General features: G+C 40.2%; 1 protein-coding gene across 5 annotated transcripts in view; it reads left to right on the plus strand.

Annotated features, from left to right (window-relative positions):
• Positions 1-1591: 1591 nt before the first annotated feature.
• The window catches only part of VPS41 (VPS41 subunit of HOPS complex), a 187621-nt gene continuing 163610 nt past the window's right edge, over positions 1592-25602 (plus strand). The window contains exons 1-2 of one of the 5 annotated variants that reach the window (XM_067745874.1): positions 1592-1692; positions 14742-14780. In XM_067745874.1, coding sequence (XP_067601975.1) covers positions 1672-1692; positions 14742-14780 — 60 coding nt within the window. In that variant the 5' untranslated portion in view covers positions 1592-1671. Of the gene's footprint in view, positions 1693-4576; positions 4658-9047; positions 9191-14741; positions 14781-25602 lie in introns of those variants that run through there. The other 4 variants (XM_067745875.1, XM_067745873.1, XM_067745877.1 and 1 more) reach the window with 4 other exon arrangements.

The following is a 25602-nucleotide window of genomic DNA, read 5'->3' on the forward strand; positions in this document are numbered from 1 at the left end:
ACCTGACCTCTCACCACAATAAAATTGAACAATAAAACAAAAACACCCTCGGGGGAAGACAGTGGTTATACTCCTCTATTTTCCTTTCTTTTTTTTTTTTTTTAAATAATCCTCTATCTTCCTTCCTAATCCTGAACCTGTGTTTTCATCAAAGCAGAAGAGATTGCCAGTTTGGAGAGGGTTTGGTCCTAGAAGTTAATGGGTGGGTCTAGGTCCTAATGGAAAAGGGAAAATTATGGTGTGTGAGCAAAGTCAGAAAAGTAGAGGAGCTAGGCTTATTTCTTTTTTTCTGTGGAGACTGGACTGGGGGCTTCCACAGCCTCTTTGGTTGGTATAAGGATCCTTGTGGGACTGGGAATCCATCATGAGCAATGAATGTTTGTTCTCGGCCTGTTTTGTAAGAGAAGATCTTAGAAACTCAGATTGAAAGGTTGATACTTAGGGTATTGGGTACTTGGCTATGTATATCTAGATACCTTGGCATTGGTGTATCTTTATTCCCTGTGACTAAGTGATCAGCAGACTAGAAGAGGGACTCCAACAAGACTTGGAGGAAGAGGGTGGAGCTAAGGCCCTTTCCAACCTGGGGAGAAGACAGGTGTCTCAGATGATGTCACCCTGGCAGTTGAGGAATTGGTGGGTCGAGCAGGTTACAGCTAGAGACCTGGGAGGCGCAGTGTTGAGTCCATGACTTCCTACTAGGTCAGAGTCCATGCAGCACAGGGGGTCAATAAGGCACTGGGCACCTACCACTTGCTGCCATTTGAGATGCCCTCTGGTAGTTTGTATCTACTGGAAATGAGTGGAAAGAAGTAAATGCCCATCTTTGAACAGGATACTGCAGATTCTGAGGTTTAGGAAGGAGAGTTCATAATGCCCAGAAACATGGAGAGGGGATCATTCATTCTGAAGAATGAAAGTAATACAGTGGTTTTACAGACTTTACCAAGGACAGATTTGTATTCTATCTTGAATATTTACCCATAGAATATACTCAACAAAAATTTAAACGAATAATTAAACATAGAGGTTTTTTAAAATTTCAATGTCCAGGTGCCAGAAGAGAAAGCTGACTTAAAGTAGTAGCAAACAGTAGGAGCTACATCTTTTTGGAGGATAAATTGTCTCTGGTTCTCTATTTCAAAGACTGTTTTATATTTACTTAATATACTTAAAAAAAAAAAGGAAAAAACACTTTTAGACTAAGCTGAATTTGGTAATCACAGAGTCTTTGGCATCAGACAAAGCCGAATTCGAATCCTAGTTCTGTCCTTGACTAACTGTGTGACCTCTGAGCCAAGATGTTCCCCTCTGTAAACGGGAATAACAGTAAGGTTTGCTGGGAGACTTAAATGAGATATTTCACACAAAGCTATAAGTCCAGGACATGATATACACTAAGTATAAATAAATACTATGGTAACCACGGAAACGATAAGACCAACAATAAAATAAATCATAGCATTAACGATGGTTATGTTTGGATTCTCCAAAGCACAATTCCAATGAGCTTGGGGAGTTGGAAGCCGAAACGAGGCCCAGTAGGTTCATCAGCTAGAACACATTTCCCGACTCAGACGATGCTAAAACTACATTTCCCAGCAGGCGCCGGGCCCCAGGCTCTTGTTTTCTCTCATTTCCGGGTGTGTCATGTGACTCCCCTGCTCGGTCATGGCGGAAGCGGAGGAGCAGGTAAAGGCTGCAACTGCTAGGCAGGGGAAGGGGAGGCGAGGGTGAGGCGATCGGCGGCGTGCAGTGGAGCGTGCGGAGGTGCGGGGCTCCTGCGGGACGAGGCAGGCCCACGTGGGGCGGGGAGACAGCAAAAGTCCGTTTCGGGGAGCGGAGAGGCGGGTGGGATGTCGGCTCCTGGACGTCACGCAGAGACAGCGCCCCGACACACCCCCCGGCGTTTGCGGGGCGGCCCTTCCTTCGGCGCTGCTCTTGTGGCCTGTGCCCCGTGAAATTTTGGCTTGAAGGCAGGCCGGGCTCTCCAAAGGTCTGGCTGCCCGTGGGAGGCATCACACATGATTTGAGTTTTGAGGTCAGGTGGCTGAAATTTAAGTTCCTCTCGAAATAGGACGGTAAGAGGTGATATGCAGGTGGACTAGGAGAGCGTAGACGGGATGAGTTTTGTTTCGGATCTATTGACTATTTCATTTAGGTACAAAGCTGAGTCACTGTTGCATCCGATGAGTTTTGTTTCGGGTCAATTTCATTTAGTTACACATCTAAGTCAGTGTTTTGCATCAGGCAGTAGTTAAGTGTATCTATCAGTCCGGGAGCAAAAATGTCTTAGGCTCCATTGCTGGTTCTCATTCTTAAAATGTGACTTTGGGCTAGTCATTTAACTTTAACTATGAGATAGAGATAATAATAGTACTGCCCTCGAAGGGTGGTTTTAAGATGGAGTGGGTTTAACACAGATTTAAAGTGCTTGGGAAAAGCTGGGCTCAGTAAAAGTTATGTGGGATTATTTGTTGCTGGTAAGACATCAGATGGCAATGTCCAGTCGACACCTGGCAATGTGACAGTGGAGTTTAGGGAAAAGTTAGTGATGGCAATAGAGTTATTTTCATATAGGCAGTAGTGGTAGCCAGACATTAGTTGAAATGACAAAGTTACATCAAAAAGCCAAAAAAAAGAAAAAAAGCAAACGAAGATCCGAATTTGGGGAAATACCTTAAATTTCCATTTCCAGTGTCATTTCAGCTTGGCACTTTTTTTTTTTGTAAATTTTTTTAGTTTAATTTAGTTTTTCCTTGTAAATTTAGTTTAATTTAGTTTTTCCTTGTAAATTAACAAGGCGGTCAGTTTCCATAGTTGCTTCTAAACAGTGACTTGATGAGCTGTTTAGTATAAGAGAAATTTTTTTAGTTTAATAATCTACTTTGTACCATTTCCAACATACTTCACTTACATAATGAAACTTTGCCCTGTGTACATTTGATATATGCCAATAAATAAGAAATTTGCTGAGGTAGAAATTAAATTCGGACAGAAGAGTCTTCTGCCTACCCCTGGAGCCTCCTTTTCCATTTCAAGCAGTTCAAAGGGAAATGCTCATGTAATTTCATGACTCACAGCTGAGTTTGATGATGGTCGTGAGATTGGTTTTCACACTGTTCATCTTTCTTGTTGAAATAAAATTGTTTGGTGGTTTGATTTAAAAGCAAGAAACCAAGCTCCTACATTCTTAGATATAGTGTAGTAGGAACGGAGAGAGTTCTTAGAATTTACTGCTGTTTTGTGCAGGAGTTTGGCAAAGCTGTCTGATGTAAAAAGACACTTAGAAAGTTAATGATATAATAAGAATGCTTTGCATTTTTACAGGACTTTCCAGTTTAAAGAACCCTCTCACATTGCATTTGGTCCTCACAAAAGAATTCTGTTGGTAAATTTTATTCTGATATATAAGTCAGATCAGGCATCTCTTATGTTCCAAACCTTCCGGTGGTCTCCTATTGTGCTCTGAAAAAAAGCCAGAGTCCTTAGAATGGTCTAGTTGCCCAATAGCACCTTGTCCCAATTGCTCTCTGTCCTTGTCCTCAGACCTCATTTTCCACTATTCTCTTCCCCTTCTATCAACTGTGCATCAGCTATCCTGGCTTCCTTACTCTTCCTTCAACAAGCTAGGCATGGACCTGCCTCAGGGCCTTGGCTCATGCCGCTCCCTTTGTTTGGCCCCAGATATTAACAGGGCTCTTTCTGTCACTTCCTTCCTGTGTCTGTCCAAGTGTTATCTTTTTGCATGAGACCTTCCATGACCATTCTTTGAAACCTCCTTCTTGTGTAATTTTCTCCTTAACGCTGGTGACCATCTGACATACTGTGTTCTTAAATAACTTTTTTTTTGTATACTCTGTATATTTCTGTATATTCTCTCCATAAGACTATAAGCTCCATGATGGCAAGGATTTGTTCACGTTGTATTCCTGACACCTGGAAAAGTGCTTGGCTCTCAGTATGTTAGATGATTGAATTTTACAGATAAACAAATTGCAATTCTGTCACCTTAAGTAACTCGCCGAGGCTTGTGTCTAAAACATCTCTAGTCGTGTCTCCAAAGCTCACGATTTTTCACTGGCATACTCTGCCTTTTTAAAAATACTTAAGAACCTATTCTAAATCACTTTTTACTTTGTGAAATAGAATTAGCCCTGATCACCTTAATACATTTCCTTCAAGTCATTATTTCACCTGTGATGCTCTGACAGCCAGTATACGGTTAGAGCGGGCATTTGTTCCCCCAGTGGTATCCGTGTCATTCTCAGAAAGAATGTTCTCAAAAAGACAACAGCAGAAAGAAGCTAACATCCACAAATTGTTGTTCTGTTTATTTTTTTAAAGAAAGCTGCCAGATAATTGAACCTGTATTATTGGGCCTTTATAGATTAAAAATGGTTAGACTTTGCCCAGTCTGCTTGATTTGTGTATTTTGCATTTCACATAGGAAGCCATTGAAATCTGACCAAGATAGGAGGCCTTTATTACATAGTTTTTGGAAGGCTAAAAGAGCCCAAAAGTGGTGTTAAATAAATTTGCTAATTGTTCTGTTCTGCTGCTTTGAACCTTTTAGACAATCTTGACGTAATTCTCCTCACGTTTCCTGAATGCTTTAAGAATCAAGATGTGTGTTAAAATTAACTATGACAAACAGGTGAGGGTAAAGGAAGCTTTTTTTCCTTAGTGCCACGTACTGTAAATGGAAACAGTCCTCCAAGATGTGCAAGACAAAACTCAACCTCTCCTCTTAACTTTTCTGAGCATTGTATTTTTGGTGATGGACCTTTTACCCACCGTAATTTTAGGAAGAACCAAAAGAGTGAGATCTGAACTGAGTTACTATAACACAGTCCACAGACTCCCAAACTAAAGATCGCTTTTTGGGGAATTCCCTGGCAGTCCAGTGGTTAGGACTCCTCGCTTCCCGTGTAGGGGGCAGGAGTTCGATCCCTGGTCGGGGAGCTAAGATCCTGCAAGCCACAAGGCGCAACCAAAAAAAAGGAAAAAAAAAATCACTTTTTGTATATGAATGAACTTTTTTGTTTTTTAAAGTCATTGGGAAATCCTTGTTTATGCTGAGTATGGTTAAGGTAGTTAGTAAAAATAGTGACATATATATTATAGCTCACAGAAAGCACTAATACCCTGCATTGTGCCGGGAAATCTAACCAACTGTTTTACCTAGCTCCAAAATGACTTATAGTTGACCTTCGAAATCACAGATGCCCAACACTATTTGTCCATGCCTTGCTTCTGAACAGCATTCTGCCTGAAGTCTGGTTGTTCGTGTATTTGTCTTATCTCTCCTGCAGATTGCTGAGTCCTCAAGAATCAGCACAGAGCTTACTCATGTCTGTATCTCTCACAGGGCTATTGCTTTCCAGGTACTAGGTGCTTAATAAAATGTTTAAATGGATTTATTAGGGGGAGAATAGCCTTCTGAATTGAAAACGTCAAATTGTTAATTTAGGTTCAGTAGAATTTGTGTTAAATTGTTTTATCTTACTTGAAACTTTTGAAAGTTATTAATTCACATGAATTGTAGATTACATTTCCTACATTGCTTACTCTGCCAGCTCCCTGGGTACCCTTTCGTCTTTCGTACCAACCAGCAGAGAACCTGGTCCATTAAAATACTTGGTCAGGGCTTCCCTGGTGGCGCAGTGGTTGAGAGTCTGCCTGCCGATGCAGGGGACACGGGTTCATGCCCTGGTCCGGGAAGATCCCACATGCCGTGGAGCGGCTGGGCCCGTGAGCCATGGCCGCTGAGCCTGCGTGCCCGGAGCCTGTGCTCCGCAGCGGGAGAGGCCACAGCAGTGAGAGGCCCGTGTACCGCAAAAAAAACAAAAATATTTGGTCACTCAGACCATCTATTCTTTGACCAGATAGGAGAGTTTCTGCTTTGAATTTCCCACTACATTTTGGAAGTGAGGAACATTCTATCTGTATTGTAGAGCATTTAAGGATTATCAGATAGTACATTCATGAGTAGTTATACCCTCATGTGATTGTGCCCCATGTATAAAATAAAAACCAAGTTGACAAATATTTGAGTGTCGCAGTTTTCTTGCCCGTAGCTTGGGGATTTTACTCTCCGGGACTCTTGTGAGTATGAACTGAGATAAAGTATGTTAAAGTGCTAGGTTGAAGTGGTTGGTTTGTAAATAGGACAATGATTTATAACCCAAACTTGGGTTTGGCTTAGGTGTGCACAATTCTCTTTTCATATAGTTTGGCCAAGATCGGTCATTTAAAAGCAACTTTACTAATAAATAACTAAAGGAAAAACAGCCCCGAACAAGAAGTTGCAAAAGCACAGGATCAGAGAAATCTTTAGAGCGCCCACTCTTTACCATCATCTCACAAGTATAGTCACCAATTAGCTCAGCTGGGTGTGCTTATTACCTTGTGAGTTTCTTCTCCCATCTTCCTCTGGGCTGGTTGGCTGGAGGCTGCTGTCATTAGCTGATTACTGGTAGCCTCCTGGGCTCCCGCATTACCACCTGGGGAGGGAGCATTCATCAGCTCAGGGGCTTCTGTGTTTCATGCAGCTTCCCATTCATGGCTACTCAGTCACAGTTGCCTTTGTTTCTTCTAGAAACTTTGTCCTCCTTAGTGGTTTTTTCCCCCTTTCTTGTTTGTTGGTGTTTTTGGTTTTTTTTTTTAACCAAATCCTTGTGATTCTGGGCTCTTATTTATACCTACTGAAGATGAAGTGGATACTAAGAAGTCAGAAAGAGAAAGACAAACACCATATGATATCACTTATATGTGGAATCTAAAATGTGACGCAAATGAACTCGTCTACGAAACAGAAACAGACTCAGAGAACAGGCTTGTGGTTGCCAAGGGGGAGGAGGGGGAGGGAGGGTTGGATTGGGAGTTTGGGATTAGCAGGTGCAAACTATTGTATATAGAATGGATAAACAGCAAGGTCCTACTGTATAGCACAGGGAACTATATTCAATATCCTGTAATAAAGCATAATGGAAAAGAAAAAAAATGATGGAGTGGATTAGCAGATATTTGCCAGTTCTCCCTACTGCATTTAGATGGTTCTGATGCAAAGTCAGATTTGGGGCTGGGGCAGACCTCACGGCTTTTCTTCATTTGCAGGATAAGTATAGTAGTTGAGCCTAATTGGTTGAAAAGGTTGGTAACCTGAGTCTCCCGGCTTCTGCCAGCTCCCTGGGTACCCTTTCATCTTTCCTACTCAACCAGTCTAGTCCTTGGGGACCCAAAAGCTTTCTGTAATGGAGGCTCTGTGCACAGGGATATCAAATACATCTCACACAAAATATTTCTTCTTTCCCGTGCTGTGCCTTTGTGAAACGTAAGAAACACTCCTCCATCAGGCTCAGCTGTGGCACACAGTTGTTGGGAAGGAAAAGAAGGTGGTAGTAAGTGTTGTGTGTTTCACGTCCGTCTCCAGCCTAGTCTGCTTTCCTGGGGCCTGGTCTCTGCTCGTTTTCTTCATCCTGCAAAGTTTGTAGCTGGCTTTCCTCAGGCTCCAGCCTCCCATTTCTCCCCCAGATTCTCTTCGTTGCCCTCTACAAACAGTGTGTATTCCCTCCAAACTGTGAGGACTTCGCAACCTGGGAGGTCCCGGCTTCTCTTTCTCCTCCTGGGTTGACCATCTTCTTAACCCCTCCTGGCCTCTGAGGCTGGCTGTGCTGAGTCTTCTCCCGGGCCGCTGTCACGGGGCCCTGATTGTAGGATTAGGGGTCGGGGTGGGTTGAAAGCCCTTATTGGAGGGGTCTTCTGAGAGCCCAACTAGCTCCTTCCTGAGGCTGCTGCCAGGTTGTTAACGTTGTGTTTGGATTGCTCTATCCTTGTTTGTGCTGCCACCCTTCGGTTCCCCTTCTGTAACTGTCCTGTAGCCACGAGCTAATAATTCAAGCATTTGCCTGGAGAAAATGCACTTGGTATTGCTCATAAATGGAAAAGGAATATACAGCGGAGGTACAATGTTACTGCTTTGGATCAGCAGCTAATTTCTTTTTTAAAATTTATTCTACTGAAGGATAGTTGATTTACAATGTTGTGTTAATTTCTGCTGTACAGCAGAGTGATTCAGTTATACATATGTATATTCTTTTTCATATTCTTTTCCATTATGGTTTATTATAGGATACTGAATATAGTTTCCTGTGCTATACAGTAGGACCTTGTTTATCCATTCTCTATATAATAGTTTGCAACTGCACACCCCAAACTCCCAGTCAATCCCTACCCCCTACTCCCTTGTCAACCGCAAGTCTATTTTCTATGTCTGTGAGTCTGTTTCTATTTCCTAGGTAAGTTCATTTGTATCATTTTTTAAGATTCTACATATAAGTGATATCATATGATATTTGTCTGACTTACTTCGCTTAGTGTGACAATCTCTAGGTCCATCCATGTTGCTGCAAATGGCATTTCATTCTTTTTTATGGCTGAGTAGTATTCCACTGTATATATGTACCACATGTTCTTTATCCATTCATCTGTTGATGGACATTGGCTGTTGTAAATGGTGCTGCTATGAACATTGGGGTGCATGTATCTTTTCAGATTATAGTTTTCATCTTTTCTGGATATATGTCCAGGAGTGGGATTGCTTGATCATAGCGCAACTCTATTTTTAGTTTTTTTGAGGAACCTCCATACTGTTCTCCACAGTGACTGCACCAATTGACATTCCCACCAGCGTGTAGGAGGGTCCCCTTTTCTCCACACCCTCTCCACAGCAGCTTGTTTCTTCTCATCATCATCGGCAAACGGGTATTGACCAGTTCCTTTGGGTAGGGTAGTTGGAGATAGGCAAAAGCCTTTGGGTTCATCCACAGCGAATTAAAAAGGATTAACTCCTAGGACCAGGCAATTAATATTAGGTGCAAGCTGATGGGTATAGAAGGAAGAGAGGCTATTGGAGGCCGGGTCTGGACCTTGTGGCCTGGACTGACTGGAGACAATTCTGTGAATGAGGTGAGACCTAAGTTGGGCCATGAAGAAAGTTTAGGATTTAGAAACAGCCAGTGAGTTTCAATCTTTTTTTTTTAGCCTCAGATGGGCAACATGAAAATTGAAGACATAAAATCTAAGCTCTATTGTTAAAGCAAGACCTCAGCCTGACTGCCACCACCTCCCAGAGGTACCCCCTGAGAGCTTCCCTGTAGAGCATGCTGGGAGTTTGAGGACCGCTAGGGTGAGTGCAGAGTTGGGCCAAGGGCCTTCTAAGCTGAAGGAACCACTTCTGGAGGCTCCGCGCAAGCATCCCAAGCTTAAGGCGCCGGGTGGCAGTGGAAGTGAGGGGGATTTTCTGGTGCAGGGAAGTTGGGGATGTTGGTGGTGAGGTGCATTCTGTCTCTGGGGCCGTAGCTGCTCAGCTTCAACTGCTGTTATATGGAAATACGGATTTCAGGTATAGTCTGAGTTTAGGAAGTCAGAAATACAGATTTGTATGGGAAAGTCTTAAAAACACTAGACAGGCCAAACAAAACACCTACTGGCCACATCCAGACTGCAAGTTGCTCTTCTGCCACCAATGACAGAGAGATGTGACCATGGGATCTCTGAGTGAGAAGTCACCCGGTGTGGCTGGAGGGCTGTGGGTTTGTGCAGAGAGTGGGGAGTGAGGCTAAAAGTGCCCTGGGTGCCACACTGGGCTGGGCTTTGACGACCTTGCTGGGGAATCTGAAATCTCCTGACCCCCGAGGTTTCCTTGAGGAGGGTGGTGACCAGGGTGCTGTGTGTTCTGGGAAGATGATCCTGATGCTGGTTGATGAATAGATTCAAGAGGTCACAGGTCAAGGCACCGAGATGGTTCGTTAAAGCTGTTTGGGCAGATGATTAAGTTTAAGGGGTTGGTTTGCAAAAGAAGGATAAAGTGGAACAATTGTTGAGTTTAGCTTTCAGCCTGTTGCCCAGGATTTGTCCAGCTGTAAATTTGTATCACTGGGTACTTTCCAGCCCTTCATTTTTCTTCAAGCAGAGCAGCACAACTTTTTTCTTATTACAGTAAAACGCACATAACATATTTATCATCTGAACCATTTTTAAGTGTTGTGATTCAGTGCCATTAAGTACATTCATGTTTGTGCAACCGTCACCACCATCGATCTCTGGAACTTTTCATCATCACAAACTGGAACTGTACCCATTAAACAGTAACTCTCATTCCCCTAGCCCCCCGCACTAGCTAACCTCTGTTCATCTTTCTGTTTCATATTAAGTGGAATCCTGCAGTACGTGTCTTTTTGTGTCTGGCCTGTTTATCTTAGAAACTAGCAAATTTTTTTTTAACGTCTTTATTGGAGTATAATTGCTTTACAGTGGTATGTTATTTTCTGTTGTATAACAAAGTGAATCAGCTATACGTATACACATATCCCCATATCCCCTCCCTCTTGCGTCTCCCTCCCACCCTCCCTATCCCACCTCTCTAGGTGGTCACAAAGCACCGAGCTGATCTCCCTGTGCTATGCAGCTGCTTCCCACTAGCTATCTATTTTACATTTTGTAGTGTATATATGTCCATGACACTCTCACTTCGTCCCAGCTTACCCTTACCCCTCCACGTGTCCTCAAGTCCATTCTCTACATCTGCGTCTTTATTCCTGTCCTGCCCCTAGGTGCTTCAGAACCATTTTTTTAAGATTCCATATATATGTGTTAACATATGGTATTTGTTTTTCTCTTTCTGACTTACTTCACTCTGTATGACAGATTCTAGGTCCATCCACCTCACTACAAATAACTCAATTTCGTTTCTTTTTATGGCTGAGTAATATTCCATCGTATATATGTGCCACATCTTCTTTATCCATTCATCTGTCGGTGGACACTTAGGTTGCTTCCATGTCCTGGCTATTGTAAATAGAGCTGCAGTGAACATTGTGGTACATGACTCTTTTTGAATTATGGTTTTCTCAGGATATATGCCCAGTAGTGGGACTGCTGGGTCGTATGGTAGTTCTGTTTTTGAAACTAGCACAATTTTGTAACTTACACTTTTCTGATTTGAAGGTAGAGTCTTTGAAGGAGAGAATGTGAAGTTAAAAAAATGTTTGAAAATCATTGACTTTCTCGAGGTTCAGCCTTGGTTCTGGGATCCCTTGCTGGGGACATTCACTTCACGTCTCCCTGTTGCCTCTGTCTCTGGAGCATTAAGGAGGGGGGCTTGATGAATAAACGAAGCTAAGAAGTAACAGACCAGGCCAGTTCCTGAAGGCACTCAAGCATGGCTTTGGTAGCGCTGTGGAAAGAAGGGTCATTTTTTTGAGGCCACAGCTAGGTCTGGGAGGTTCAGACTGGCGCTGAGGGTAAGTCTGAGAGTGTCCTGGAATAAAGGTTCTCTTGAAAACCAGTAGCCACAGGAGGCTCCTCCGAGAGCCTGGTTTTCTTGGAGGACTCAGATTTCTGAGATTTCCATGCCTTGAGGTATCCGATTCCACCACTGCATGCTTTCCAGTGGGAACAGAAGGTAATTTGATTTTGAGTCTTTGGATTGAAATTGCTGCTTGGGGGCCCATTTTTGTTTTAGTGACGCATGTAAGTGACACGTTTGCCCTTATACGCCATGTGCATATTTGAATGGATCTCAAATTAGGAAAAAATTTTTCCTTGGGTTTAATGTAGTTTTTTGCAAAGAGTAGTCAAGTGTTCTTTGAGAGTTCTAGAGGTGGGAAATAATCTCGCTGTGGCTTATTGGCACAGTTGTCAAAGACTTGTTTAGCTAATGCTAATAACTTAATGTGCAGGCACTGTCAGGGATGTTAGAAGCCATTTAAGTTCAACCTCTAAGCCTCTGCATTTTACCTCCGAGGGCATTAGGAAATTTCAAGATGCTACATGTAAAACATTTAGCATCAGGAGCAACATATTATAGATGTTGAGTAAAGACATCAGAATAGTGACCAGCCTCTGCAATAAGTGGTGCTGGGAAAACTGGACAGGTACATGTAGAAGTGTGAGATTAGATCACTCCCTAACACCATACACAAAAATAAGCTCAAAATGCATTAAAGACCTAAATGTAAGGCCAGACACTATCAAACTCTTAGAGGAAAACATAGGCAGAACACTCTATGACATAAATCACAGCAAGATCCTTTTTGACCCACCTCCTAGAGAAATGGAAATAAAAACAAAAATAAACAAACAGGACCTAATGAAACTTCAAAGCTTTTGCACAGCAAAGGAAACCATAAACAAGACCAAAAGACAACCCTCAGAATGGGAGAAAGTATTTGCAAATGAAGCAACTGACAAAGGATTAATCTCCAAAATTTACAAGCAGCTCATGCAGCTCAATAACAAAAAAACAAACAACCCAATCCAAAAATGGGCAGGAGACCTAAATAGACTTTTCTCCAAAGAAGATATACAGACTGCCAACAAACACATGAAAGAATGCTCAACATCACTAATCATTACAGAAATGCAAATCAAAACTACAATGAGATATCATCTCACACCAGTCAGAATGGCCATCATCAAAAAATCTAGAAACAATAAATGCTGGAGAGGGTGTGGAGAAAAGGGAACACTCTTGCACTGCTGGTGGGAATGTTAATTGGTACAGCCACTATGGAGAACAGTATGGAGGTTCCTTACAAAACTACAAATAGAATTACCGTATGACCCAGCAATCCCACTACTGGGCATATATATACCCTGAGAAAATCATAATTCAAAAAGAGTCATGTACCAAAATGTTCATTACAACTCTATTTACGATAGCCCGGAGATGGAAAAAACCTAAGTGTCCATCATCGGATGAATGGATAAAGAAGATGTGGCACATATATACAGTGGAATATTACTCAGCCATAAAAAGACACGAAATTGAGCTATTTGTAGTGAGGTGGATAGACCTAGAGTCTGTCATACAGAGTGAAGTAAGTCAGAAAGAGAAAGACAAATACCGTAGGCTAACACGTATATATGGAATTTAAGAAAAAAAAATGTCATTAAGAACCTAGGGATAAGACAGGAATAAAGACACAGACCTAGTAGAGAATGGACTTGAGGATATGGGGAGGGGGAAGTGTAAGCTGTGACAAAGCGAGAGAGAGGCATGGACATATATACACTACCAAACGTAAGGTAGAAGCTAGTGGGAAGCAGCGCATAGCACAGGGAGATCAGCTCTGTGCTTTGTCACTGCCTGGAGGGGTGGGATAGGGAGGGTGGGAGGGAGGGAGACGCAAGAGGGAAGAGATGGGACATATGTATATGTATAACTGATTCAGTTTGTTATAAAGCAGAAACTAACACACCATTGTAAAGCAATAAACAAAACAAAAAAACCAGAAGGATCAGGATGGCAGATGCCGTAAAACCAGTAACTGGGGATGGTTAGCGGAGGGAGAAACAATTTAGAAGGGTCGGCCTGATACGTTTCATTAAGTGTCTGGAGAACTGGCAAGCAGTAGAAGAAGTGGATGTTTCACGTGTCATGTTAGGGCGAAGAACAGAAATTACTGTGGAGAGATTGTAGCTCCAAATTAATAAGGGCTTTCTAATATTTAGATTACCATGAAACCAAAACAGGCTGCCCTGGGATACAGAGGAGATTCTGATATTCATCATGGTGAATGATAGAACTGCAATCAAATTCTTAAGTACACCTAACGTTCATCCCTGTTTCACAGGTGAACTTTGAGAGCAGGGACTGTATTGTCCGCTAGGCTCTTCTGGAGGCAGCCTGCCACCTGCTAGGTTCTTACTGATTTTCAATGAATGAAATTAAAATATTTTCAAATGCCCGATTTGTGTTTATCCCGCAGTCCAGTTTGCACTGAGTAATATATGCATCCAACTTTCTTTAAAATGTTTATTTTTTTGTCTTGATGTATCTAAAATGTCCTTGCCCCATTTTTTTGGTTCTCTTTAATCTCGTGGTTGGTTGCGAAATGCTCACGTTCAGTGTCAGCATATTAGTTGTAACCTTTTATTGCTATTGATATCTGTAAGCACGTTAAGTAAATCTTCATTTTGCTGACCTCTTTGCGGATGCGTGGCATCAGCACATTCCCTTTGAGTGGACAGGTGAGAGATTAGCGGAATCAAGTCCATTTTTTTTTTCCCTTTTTGCTTTGTTTTCTCCAGAGCAGCAAGATTCATCGTCTAGCAAGAGGGAAACTGTGTTAAATGGCAGAATTTGTCTTCCAGTTAATGGTTTAAAGAGTGGATGTAAATTATACAGCTTGTTTGCACAGCGTCTGATCGGTACCACGCTAGGGGAATTCTGTTGTAAAAGCTGTTAAGCAAGACAATCATTTTGACTCAGCCAGATTCATAGCATGGTAATTAATAGCACAAGAGCTTTGCCATATAAAAGTTGGCTTATAGATAATTTGAGATGGCGGTTGCCTCTTCTGAGATCAGTAAGGCTGCTTTGCCAGACTGATTTCCATCTTTAGCGAAGGAAAAGCCTTCTGGGTCCTCCCATGGGGAATTCCTGGGGTCATTTGTTAACCTGCTGACCAGTCAAGGGAGGTCACTGGGAGCGGTGGATCCATGTGGCCCCAGAGTGACCATCTCAGGGTACCCTGTGGGGTATGAAGAAGGTGTTTGTAGGAGGCCTGCGAGAGTCGGACCATGTGGAGTTCTTTAAACTAGAGTTGCAAATTACCTCCAAAAAAGGGCACGTGGGTATTGGTGGTGGGGACATGATGACTCTTGTTCCTTGAAAATATTTTTTCTCCCTTTGTCACGTGTTCTGACCGTTTTCCCCGCTCTCTGCTTTGTAGGAAACGGGGTCTCTTGAAGAATCTACAGATGAGTCTGAGGTAAGGTGGGGATTCAGGGACCTGGGAATTTCTAGGTAAGCCAGCATCTTGCGCTGGTCATGCCTTGCTAAATGCAACATTCCCCGGAACTTGGCGTGGTAAAGTAGGGCCATAGGTGATTAAACCTTGGGGAAGGACATGCCGGTCATCTTTAAAACTATTAAATGGATTGGCTTGGAAAATAAACAGGAAAAGGAACACAAAGTTTTTTCCTCAATTTGAACAGTATTTTAACCTGAAGCATGTTGGCAGTGGTGAAATTGATGCAAAGTTTTACAAACCAATCTTGACACTTAAAAACCTATTTTTGAAAATAGCCACTGTCGGGTCTGCAGTACTTATTCTTTCTTTTAATGAATATGGCGTGCTCATTGGTATAGTTTCTGAATCATTGAAATGCTCATTTATTTCACAAAATAAAAAGGGAAGTAACTACCTTAAAAGCTGTTGGGGAGCTAAGTTGTGTTAACGATTGAATTTAAGGAGAAAAAAGTAATATATAAAGGAGGGCTTTAAAAAAATTTCTCAAGGCTATGCATAAAAAATAAGTTTAAGCATAACACTGATTCATTAGTTTATTAGTTTTATAGATGGACTAATAACAATAATTACTTTTTTCCTTTTAGTATTTCCTTTGACTCAGAGCAATATAAAAGTATTTATGGTAACCTTTTGGAAATCCACACCAATGTGATATTTAATATGATCTATTCCATTTGGATTGATGTTATAATTATTATCTTCTTTGCTTTTGGCGGGGAAAGGGGGACATACATATTCTTCTAGAGAATACCTTACATATCATGCCATCGTGCATTTGTAGTTTGGCTGTAGAGTTGTGGTTCCTCACATTTTCACTACTAAGGATCTCTGATACTCTCTTCAAAGCTCCTGGTAAGGTGTTACTGAATTTGCTTATAGATAGGATATAATAGTTGTGAATTTTTAATGAAGCATTGAAAGCATTTCAGACCAGCACCATTTTTATTTTTGGAAAGTTCTACTTAACTGAGAAGCCCATGTTCTCAGAATCACTGGTTCAGAATCCTGCAGTGTCAGAGCCCTGTCCAGGAATTTCATTTCAGAGATAAGGAAAATGTTGGCAGCCACCTACAACTAAATCTTTCCCCACATCCTTCAGATGCTAAACGGATCCAGAAGGAAAGCAAACAAAAGCACGCATAACCCCTGTCTCCAGCATAGTTAGGAAACAGGGAGTACTCTAAGCTCTGGATTGACTGGAGCTGAGGGTCAGATGGATGGGAATGAGGGGAGAGTAGCTGAGCCCCAGCGGTGGCAGAAAACAGGGAAATCATAAATCATGCCCCATCCTGAGTGGGGAGGTTGTGAGAACAGGTCTGAGACGGGTGGATCTGAGCAGCGACTGTGCTGGAAAATTTTTTTTTTTTTTACTTTTATTTGCATTTATTGTTTTTAGTGACATTTATTCCCAGGCCGTAGGTTTTTGTTTCTTCAGTTTTTTCTGGGATATCTTTTTCTTCTGTGCAACCTCCTCTTCTGGTTTAGGAACAATCTGTTCTTTTTCAGTAAGGATCATCTCAGTGTGGCCGGGAGAGCTCATGTATGGGTTGATCCGACCTTGAGCTCTGGAAGTCCTGTGCCACACTGCGGGGAATTTGTTCACCTGGCTGTGCTCAGTGACCAGAGAATCTACATCTAAGCCGTTAAGTTCAGCATGACTCTCTGCAGTTTTGAGCATGTGCAGTAAGAATACAGCACTCTTTTTGGGCCACTGACCCTGCATCCAGCCCCGCTGTTTGGCCTGGGCACACCTACCAACTCCACCATTGTAAGGACAGGTTGGCACACATTGCTTCTGTAAGGTAACATCCTTCAGATACTTGGTGGCTTTTGGATATGCGTACCCTTAATGGTCTGGGCAGTTTCACGAGTGTTCTTAAAGTGAACATGAAGATTTGAACCTCTTGCATGATTTTGTGGGGTTTTTCTGGGCCAAGTGGATAGCGAACCATTTTTAAAGAGGTCACCTCAGGCCGCTTACTGGAAAAGCAGAAAATTTAAAGAAAGGCGTTTGAAAATGCATGAAACACTGGCCGTACAGCATTGGGGTGGGACTGCTTCTTGAGAGAAGGGGGAGGCATCCCCTGGAGGCCTGGTGGTGAAGGGAAGAGGAAAAAGCAGGGAAATTCAGGGTGCCCAGAAACAAACAATATCATAGAGTCAACAGATTTACCTATTCTTCTCTCCCCATCACCAAAAAAAAGATGCCACTTATTAAAGAAAACGTCCTTCATTTACCAGTGTAACTAAGAAACCTAGTAAAACACCCAAATACCTCACCTCTCCATGGGAGCACCTGTTGGTGCTGTCCAGGAAAATATAAGACATTTTAAAATGATCTGAAACAGCAGGTAGCATCTGTATAAAACTACTATAGGAAAAAAACAAGGTGAGAATCAAAAATTTTCCTAGAGAACACCGACATAACACTCCATCATGAGTTGAATATCTATAAACAAGCCTTTGCAGATGTGAAAAACTATCTTAAACCAGGAATTTACAATCTCAGAACAGAAATGAATCAAAAAAGTAGGAAGTGAAGGAATAAGAGTTGACCACACTCAAGAAAGAAATGGAAGGAAAAGATACATGAATGTTGAGGAAACTGAGACCCAAAAAGGAACCTGACCATCTAAGGTTGTAGCTGTTTCATGGGAGAAATGGGTTCAGATTCTAGTCCCCAGACTCTGGGCTCTTTTGGTCATTTTGCCTTCCAGCCCTGGTGCCTTCTCAGGATGGTACCTCAGGTTCATATCTCAGCTGTGCTTCATACTTGCTGCGTGACCTTGGGCATAGCACTCAACCCTTGTATTCTTCAGTTTCCTCATATGAAAAATGGGAGTTACTGCTAACCTTGTATTGGTATTGGTATTGAGGCACCACTTGGTGGCCCGAGAATCTTTATTCTTCCTTTTCTTCCTCTATCTCTTCTTCCCCTTAGCTTTTGTAACTGTTAATTAAGCTTTCTCAGGGCAGGCATTTCCTTTATGTACATATACCTCTTGTTTATTCAGATGCTCAGGTGATCTCCATTTTTGTGAACAACAATACTCAAGTGTTTTTAACCATGTAATATAACAATTTATTTTTCTATCACTTTACGAAATGCTGCATTTCATATAAATTGGGCTTTCACGTTACAGGCAAACCATAGTGTTAGGTTATTCTGAAGTTATTTTTTAAACTTTTAGTTAATTTTTAATTTAAAAATTTTTAGTTGTGGTAAAACATACATAACATAAAATGTACCATCTTAACCATTTTGAAGTATACAGTTCAGTATCATTAAAGATATTCACATTGTTGGGCAACGTGTTTCTGGAACTTTTCTCCACTAACACTTATTTTCCTTTTTGTTTTTTGATAGTAGCTATCCTGACGGTGTGAGGTGATATCTTACTGTGGTTTGATTTGCATTTTCCTAATAATTAGTGATGTTAAGCATCTTTTCGTATGCTCATTGGCCATTTGTGTATCTACAGAGATATATCTGTTCAAGTCCTTTGTCCATTTTCTAATCGAGTTGTTTGCTTTTCTGTTGAGTTGAGGAGTTCTTTATATATTCTGGATGTTAACCCTTTATCAGGTGTAGATATGGATATCAGATAGATACCTGGATATTAACCCCTTATCAGATAGATACAGATACAACTCAACAACCTGTGGATAGGATGGATAGGTGGATAGCTAGCTAGCTAGCTAGGTAAAGGTCTGTAGAGTTATAAGTGATTTACCTTTATCTTTATCTGTGTATTCTATATAAAGGAAAAAAGAATATATAGAGAATATATATTTATCTATGTGTATCCCTTTTTATATGAATTACATATATTTTCTCCCATTCCATAGGTTACTTTTTCACTCTGTTGAGTGTATCTTTTGATATGTAGAAATTTTCACTTTTGATGTAGTCCAGTTAATCTATTTTCACTTTTGTTTCCTGTGCTCTTAGTGTCACATCCAAGAAATCATTGCCAAATACAATGTTGTGAAGCTTCCTCCTGTGTTTTCTTCAAAGTTCTTATTTTACTGTGTTTGAGAAAAGAACACAGAGTGCTCAAAATTATACGTTATGTTTTCCACTAATCTTGAAAACTGCAGCCAAAGGAAATGGATTTGAGGTGTGGAGTATAATTAAAATAACAAAAGTGGTGTTTATGTCAGGATGTCAAACTTTAAGAATGTTGACTTGTTCTTTATACTTAAAGTAGAAATTCAAAACCAGATTACGACCAAGATAGTAAGTAATGTTATTTAATAAGCTGCATAGTTAGGGGTCTTGTATTCATGTTAATACTTAATTATGGCAAATTTGAAGGATAACTAAACTGGCCCTCATGTCTAGGATTTTTTGTTTTTAATATACAGTCTACTGTTTATTCCACCTTGAAATGGTGAGCCAGACTATTTCTTAGATGGTGTCTTGGAAAGCTTAACAAAGAAATATGTTGTCTTCGAAAGGATTTCATTCCCGTTTTGAAGCTCTGAGATGTTTTCAGTTTTCAGGGATGATGGCTGCTATCATGTAGGTGATAGCAGAGTGCTCTGGGAATACAGAGGGAGTGGGTGTTTAGTCAGGAATGGCTTCATTAGGAGTCTTCAGGAGCTGTTATGGAGGATGAGTCTGGGCAGAGAGGCTGGGCACGTCTCTGGGAAGGAGGGAATGTATGTGCCGAGGCCAAGTCATGAAAATGCATGCATGTTCAGCCAGCTGTGATGAGCTCTGTGTGGCCGGCATGCAGGAGGAAGTTGGGGAGACGAGGTTAGACAAGGAAACTAGGGTGCAGATGTGAAGCTCCTGATGTGTCGAACCTGGCAGTTTGGACTTGACCCTGTGGACACGGGGGTGGGCGGCAGAGGGGAGGCAGCCAAAGTCTTGATTGTCAGGGGTGAGGATAGGGGCTGGTGACAGATGAACTGTCCGGAGAGACCCGTGGCAGGAAGTTTCCAGTGGAAGCCCCCATTAGAGATGGGGTATAGGGGCTTGGGCTAAGCAGTAGCAGAAGGCAGAGAGGAAATGCTTCTCAAGTTCAGTGAACAGGAAGTATAGGCTGGTATGTGAGAGATGAGCTGGATGGGGCAGGGTGGTGTGGTCCAAGAAGATTACCAAAGTATCTAGTTCTGTATGGTGGGAAACAGAGTAAACCCCATGATTAGGTAGTTAAAGGCAAAAGACATTCTAAGCCTAAAATTTGATATCTCTGTATTCAGTTTTTTTTCCTCAAAGGTGGTACTTTTTACTTCACTGGTGACCCCTTTTATTAATGGCTTTGTTCTGGCTGAAACAAGCAATAAATTTTTACACACACACACGCAAGTGAGCAAGCTAATATCTGGGATTTTAATTTTAAAATCCTACAAGTTACTGCTTATAGAGGAAGGTTCTGCGCTCTCTTTGGAGCAAAGATGGTATTGTGGAATGAGCACAGTATTGGGCATCTATTTGGATAATGAGGCTCATTACAAAAACAAGCACGTTCAACGTAGGAAACAGTGCTTACGTGTGTTAATCGGCCCTATGACTTGGCCATGATGACCGCTTCTGTTTTACAGATGAAGAAACAGACGTAAGAGTGTTTAGTTAAGTTGCCCAGGGTCACCTGGCTTGTCAATCGATTAGAACCCAGCAAGCTGACTGCAAGTTCTGGTCTTCTCACCTCAGTTACGCTACCTTCAACTTCACCTTGACCTCTGTAATTTTATGCCAGACTCTTCCTCTATGCACCTTTATAGAATTAGACAGGCCTTAAAAAAAAAACCTTCCTTAGAACTTCTTCCTATGTATAAAATGATACTTTGGATGATGTTACAGAGTTTGGCTTATTCAACTAGTAGGATAAGACGTCAATTTTAGAATCTTTGAACTAGCTTTCTGTTCTGGAGAAGAGAGGATTGTCTAGCTAGTGTATATATGACATTAATAATCTAATAAAATTCCTGTTTTGTCATAAAATAAATGTTATTTATTTACAAAATAATTAAAACATTTATAAATAATTATATACATACGTATGACATATTTATAAAATAATGTTAGTTATAAGTTATATCCCCTTTGAAAAGTACATTCATCTCTGTGTGCACAAATTTAGCCACAAGAATGTGCATTACAACTTTTTATATTATAAAAATTTGAGAACAGGCTAAATATCTAGAAATAAGGAATTGCATTATCTTTTTAATTTAAAAAAGCTTTTGACAAAAATGCAGTTTAGAGGTGGGGGGTGATTGGCAAGCTCTTTTTGTAAATGTTTAGATAGTAAGTACTTAAAGCTTTGCAATCAAAGAGGCAATACTGAGGATATTATGAAGGTATGTAAGCATATGAACATGTAAAAACCCTTCTTTGTGGGTTGTACAAAAACAGGCATCTGGCTGGATTTGGCTGTGGGCTGTAGTTTGCTGATTCCTGATTTAGAGAATAATCCAGTTTCTCTTCACCCTCCAAAGTCCACATATGATCATAGAAAGAAGGACTACCAGGCCACATCATCACTGGGTCATGTGACTCTTATCATAGTCTGCCTTCATTTTTCTAAATTTTTCATAACATATGCATTACTTATATACTTAGCAAAACAATACAATTATTACTTTTAAACAAAACTTGTTAATGTCTGTACGTACTACAGAACTTTTGGGTTGCAAAGCTGTGGAACCCAAAATAAAACTGCATGTCCTTCCTTCCCTACCTCAAACTCAAACAGGGAGTTAGGGAAAAAGTTTGGTTTATTTCTTGCCCTCTTTATTTTATCCAAGATTTTATATAAAACCAAAATTGTTTTTACTCTAATAAGCATTTTTTTCTTGAGTTTTTTAAAAGTTTAAAATTTTGAGATAATCGTAGATTCACATGCCATTGTAAGAAATAATACAGAGAGTTTCTTTATACCCGTCACCTAGTTCCCAAAGGGTAACATCTTGGGTAACTCTAGTACATCACAACCAGGACATGATATGATATGTGATGCATATTGATGCAATCTACAGACCAGACCTTATTCAGGTTCCATCAGTTTTATATGCATTCATTTGTGTGTGTGTGTTTGATTCTGTACACTTTTATCACATGTGAAGATTCCTGTGACCACCAGTGCTGTCAAGATACAGACCAGTTTCATCATAAGATGAAAAATAAGTTCCCTTTTAAGTCACAGCCACTCCCTCCCCCTCCTCCACCACCTGGCAACCACTTTTCTGTTCTCCATCTCTATACATTTGTCATTTCAAACGTATTATATGGATGGAACTGTACTGTGTGTTTACCTTTTGAGATTGACTTTTTCCTACTCTGCTACTCTTTTCATTGGCGTGGTTAGACCATTCACATGTAAGGGAATTATTGACATATCAGGGTTTCAGTCTGCTGGGTTTTTTTCTGTTTGTTTTCTGTTTTTCAGTTCTCTTGTTTCCCTTTTCTTCCCTTTCTGTGAGTTGCTTGAACATTTTTCTGAGATTCCATATTGATTGATTTATAGTGGTTTTGAGTACATTACTTTGTATGGTTTTCTTAATGGTTGCTGTAGGTGTTAAAATATGCATACAAAACTGGTCACAGTCTACTGATATCCAGGACATTTTACTACTTCTTGTCACATATAGAAACCTTACTTTTATGTCCCTTTACCCTTCCCATTTTTAAAATACACTTGTCTTAAATATTAACTTTGTTCATTGAGCACCACATCAGTTGGTATTAAACTTTTTAATTCAACTATCAAATATGATTTAAGAAACTCATGAAAAGAGGGATAATCTGCTATGTTTACCCCATTATCACCCATTTTTATGTTCTTTTTAAAGTTCTAAGCCTTCTTCAGTTTTCTTCTATCTTCTGTTCCTTCCTGTTTAGAAAAATTCCTTTAGCCTGTTCTTTAGGGATAGATTTGCAAGCCACAAATCCTCTTAGTTTTTCTTCATCTGAGAATGTCTTTATTTCCCTTTCATTCTTAAGGGATATTTTTACCAGGTATAGCTTTTGTAGTTGACAGTTCTTTTGTTTTAGAACTTGAGAAAATATATGCCACTTCCTTCTGGCCTCTGTCATTTCAAATGAGAAATCTGTTGTCATTTGAATTGGTACTCTCCCATAAGTAATGTGTCATGTTTCCCTGGCTGCTTGCAAGATTTTTTTTTACTTTAGTTTTTAGAATTTTAATTAGGGTGTCTCGTGGAGTGGTCTTCTTTGATTTCTCTTCTTTGGAATGTGTTTAGCTAATTGAATCTGTAGGTTTATGTCCTTCACCGAATTTGGACAATTTTCAGCCATCATTTCTTCGAATATTCTCAGTTCCTCTATCTTCTCCTTCTGGGACTTTGATAATGTGAATATTACCCCTTTTGTTATTGTTCCACAGGTCCCTGAGATGGTTCATTTTCTCCAGTCTGTTTTCTCTTTGTTGTTCAGATTGGGTAAATTCCATTGATAGATCCCTAAGTTCATTGGTTTTGTCCTTGTCATCTCTACTGCTGAGCCCATCCAGTGAGTTATTTCTTTTGGGTATCGTATTTTCTAATTCTAAAGTTTCCATTTTTTAAATGACTAATTTCTTTGCTGAAATATTCTATTGTTCCATTTGTTTCAGGAGAATTTATAATTGCTTGTTGAAGCACTTTTATGATGGATGCTTTAAAATCCTTGCCAGATAATTCCAACATCTGATTCATTTTGTTCTTATAATATACATTTTAATGGAAGACAATATTTAGATCATGAAGAATTATCAGTTACGTCATTTTATCAGGTTCACTTATTTCCATGTGTTGTGCTCATTGCTTTACATGGATTATTTCATTTAATATGGACCACAGTCCTTTTAAGTACTATATTAGGCAGGATGCTGAAGTAATAAACAGTTCCAAAATTGTAGTGGTTTGACATAGCAGAGGTTTATTTCTGAGTAGAATCAGTGACATAGGGAGAGGAAATTGAGGCAAAAGCAATATAGAAATGTCATCATCTTCCATAAGACCTTTCCTATTTGTGGACCAGGTACAATGTGCTGTGGAAAACTTTCATAGAGCTGGAAACTGAAGCAGTTCTGCTTCATAGAGATATGTATTTTTTTAAAACGCTGTTTTGGATAGATTCTCAGTGTACTGTTTATTTAGAAGTATATGCCACCTTTGTAGAGGAGTTTAGTGGGTTGTACAAAGAACTTTGCAGTAGAAGCATCAAAGTGTTAGCCTAACCTTTCAAGATTAAACTTGCACAGCAAAGAGGAGAATAACAAGGGGAAAGCCATCAGGCTAAAGAGGGTTGGCAAGGAAAGAGAAGAGCACCGAACGGAAACTGGTGTGTAGTGAAGTCTGCTTTCTACCAGGTAAGGATTCCAGTGACCTTTAGTTATTCATGAATGCAACTGAATAGATAAACAAAGGCTTATTCTGCCTATGGTGTGTTCCTTTGAATTGCATGTGAATTACATGACCTGTGCCTGGGCCATGGCATGTAATAACAGAAGGTTAGTTACTGTCACTTCTGTCTTTATAATTTTTGTTGCCATTATTTATAAGCATGCCTCCTAAGTGATGTCCACTCAGATCTGGCTTAGTTCTTGCAAATATCACAATTAGGAGGTTTTGAATATGTTAGATATATTAATTTTACTAAACCAAGAAGACTGAAAAATAGCTGAACCTATTTAAAACAAACCTATACACAGTTTATGTTGAATGAGGAATTAATTTTAAAATGTACCTTCTCGGTGCATCTGCCACAAGGAGAATTCTTTTTCAGTTTTGTTAAAATGAAAACCAGTCATTGTGAGAAATCAGGAGATAGGTTTTTTAAATCAGGAAATGCATCACAGAAAAATAATTTATTTTACCTGGCAGGTAGAACATTGTGAATCATTTATTGAAACTTAAATTGGTTCTTTATATCTATTAATTTTAATAAACAAATTTATAGCAACTGGTAACTAAAATGGTAATGTACCTTGTTATGAAATTGATTGGTGAGAGAAAGGGAGCATGGGGTTATAATATTGTATTCTTCCAAATAGCCCTTGGATTAAAATTTTGCTTTTTCATTTAATGAGCTATTAATATTAACAGGTTCTGCTGATTATTGCATCATTCAGGCAAGGATAAACATTCTCTGTGAAGCATATATTATAAAAGTGATATATTTGGAAACTTAGTAGAAACTTTCCGGATGCAAGATTTGTGAAACTGTATTTCTGCTGCTGGTTCGAGATTGAGAAAATGAACGTGACTTTTCCTGGTATGACATATATTTGAACAGAATTTACAGTTTCACTAGGAGAAATTTATAATTTACATAGGAGGAAAATTATTTTAGACAGCCCAAGGTGGACTGATTATTTTATTTATACAACAGATATTTATTGGATACTATTATGTTTTGGGTGCGAGGATACACCAGCATTTGATAAAGGAGGCAGACAGTAAACAAAAACATATATATCAGGCGGTAATACATGTTATGGATAAAAGTAAAATGACATTGGGTAAGAGGACTGTGGAGTGGGCTGAGGGATGCTCTTTTATCCTGGACAGTAGGGGAGGGCTTTCTAATAAGATGACATATAAGTAAATATCCAGGGGAAAGATCTCATAGGTGAAAGGAAGAGCAAATACAGTACCTTCAGTTGGGGTCCTGCTAGAGGTCTTCGAGGATACGAGCAGGGCTGCAGCAGAGTAATAGGAAATCATGTCTGAGAAGTAATGAGTGGTCAAGAACTGGAGCCTGTAAGTCAGCTTATGGACTTTGGTTTTTACCGTGCGTAAGATGGGAAGCCACTGGAGGATCATT

This window comes from Pseudorca crassidens, chromosome 8 (genome assembly GCF_039906515.1).
Source record: "Pseudorca crassidens isolate mPseCra1 chromosome 8, mPseCra1.hap1, whole genome shotgun sequence".
Classification (NCBI taxonomy): domain Eukaryota; kingdom Metazoa; phylum Chordata; class Mammalia; order Artiodactyla; family Delphinidae; genus Pseudorca; species Pseudorca crassidens.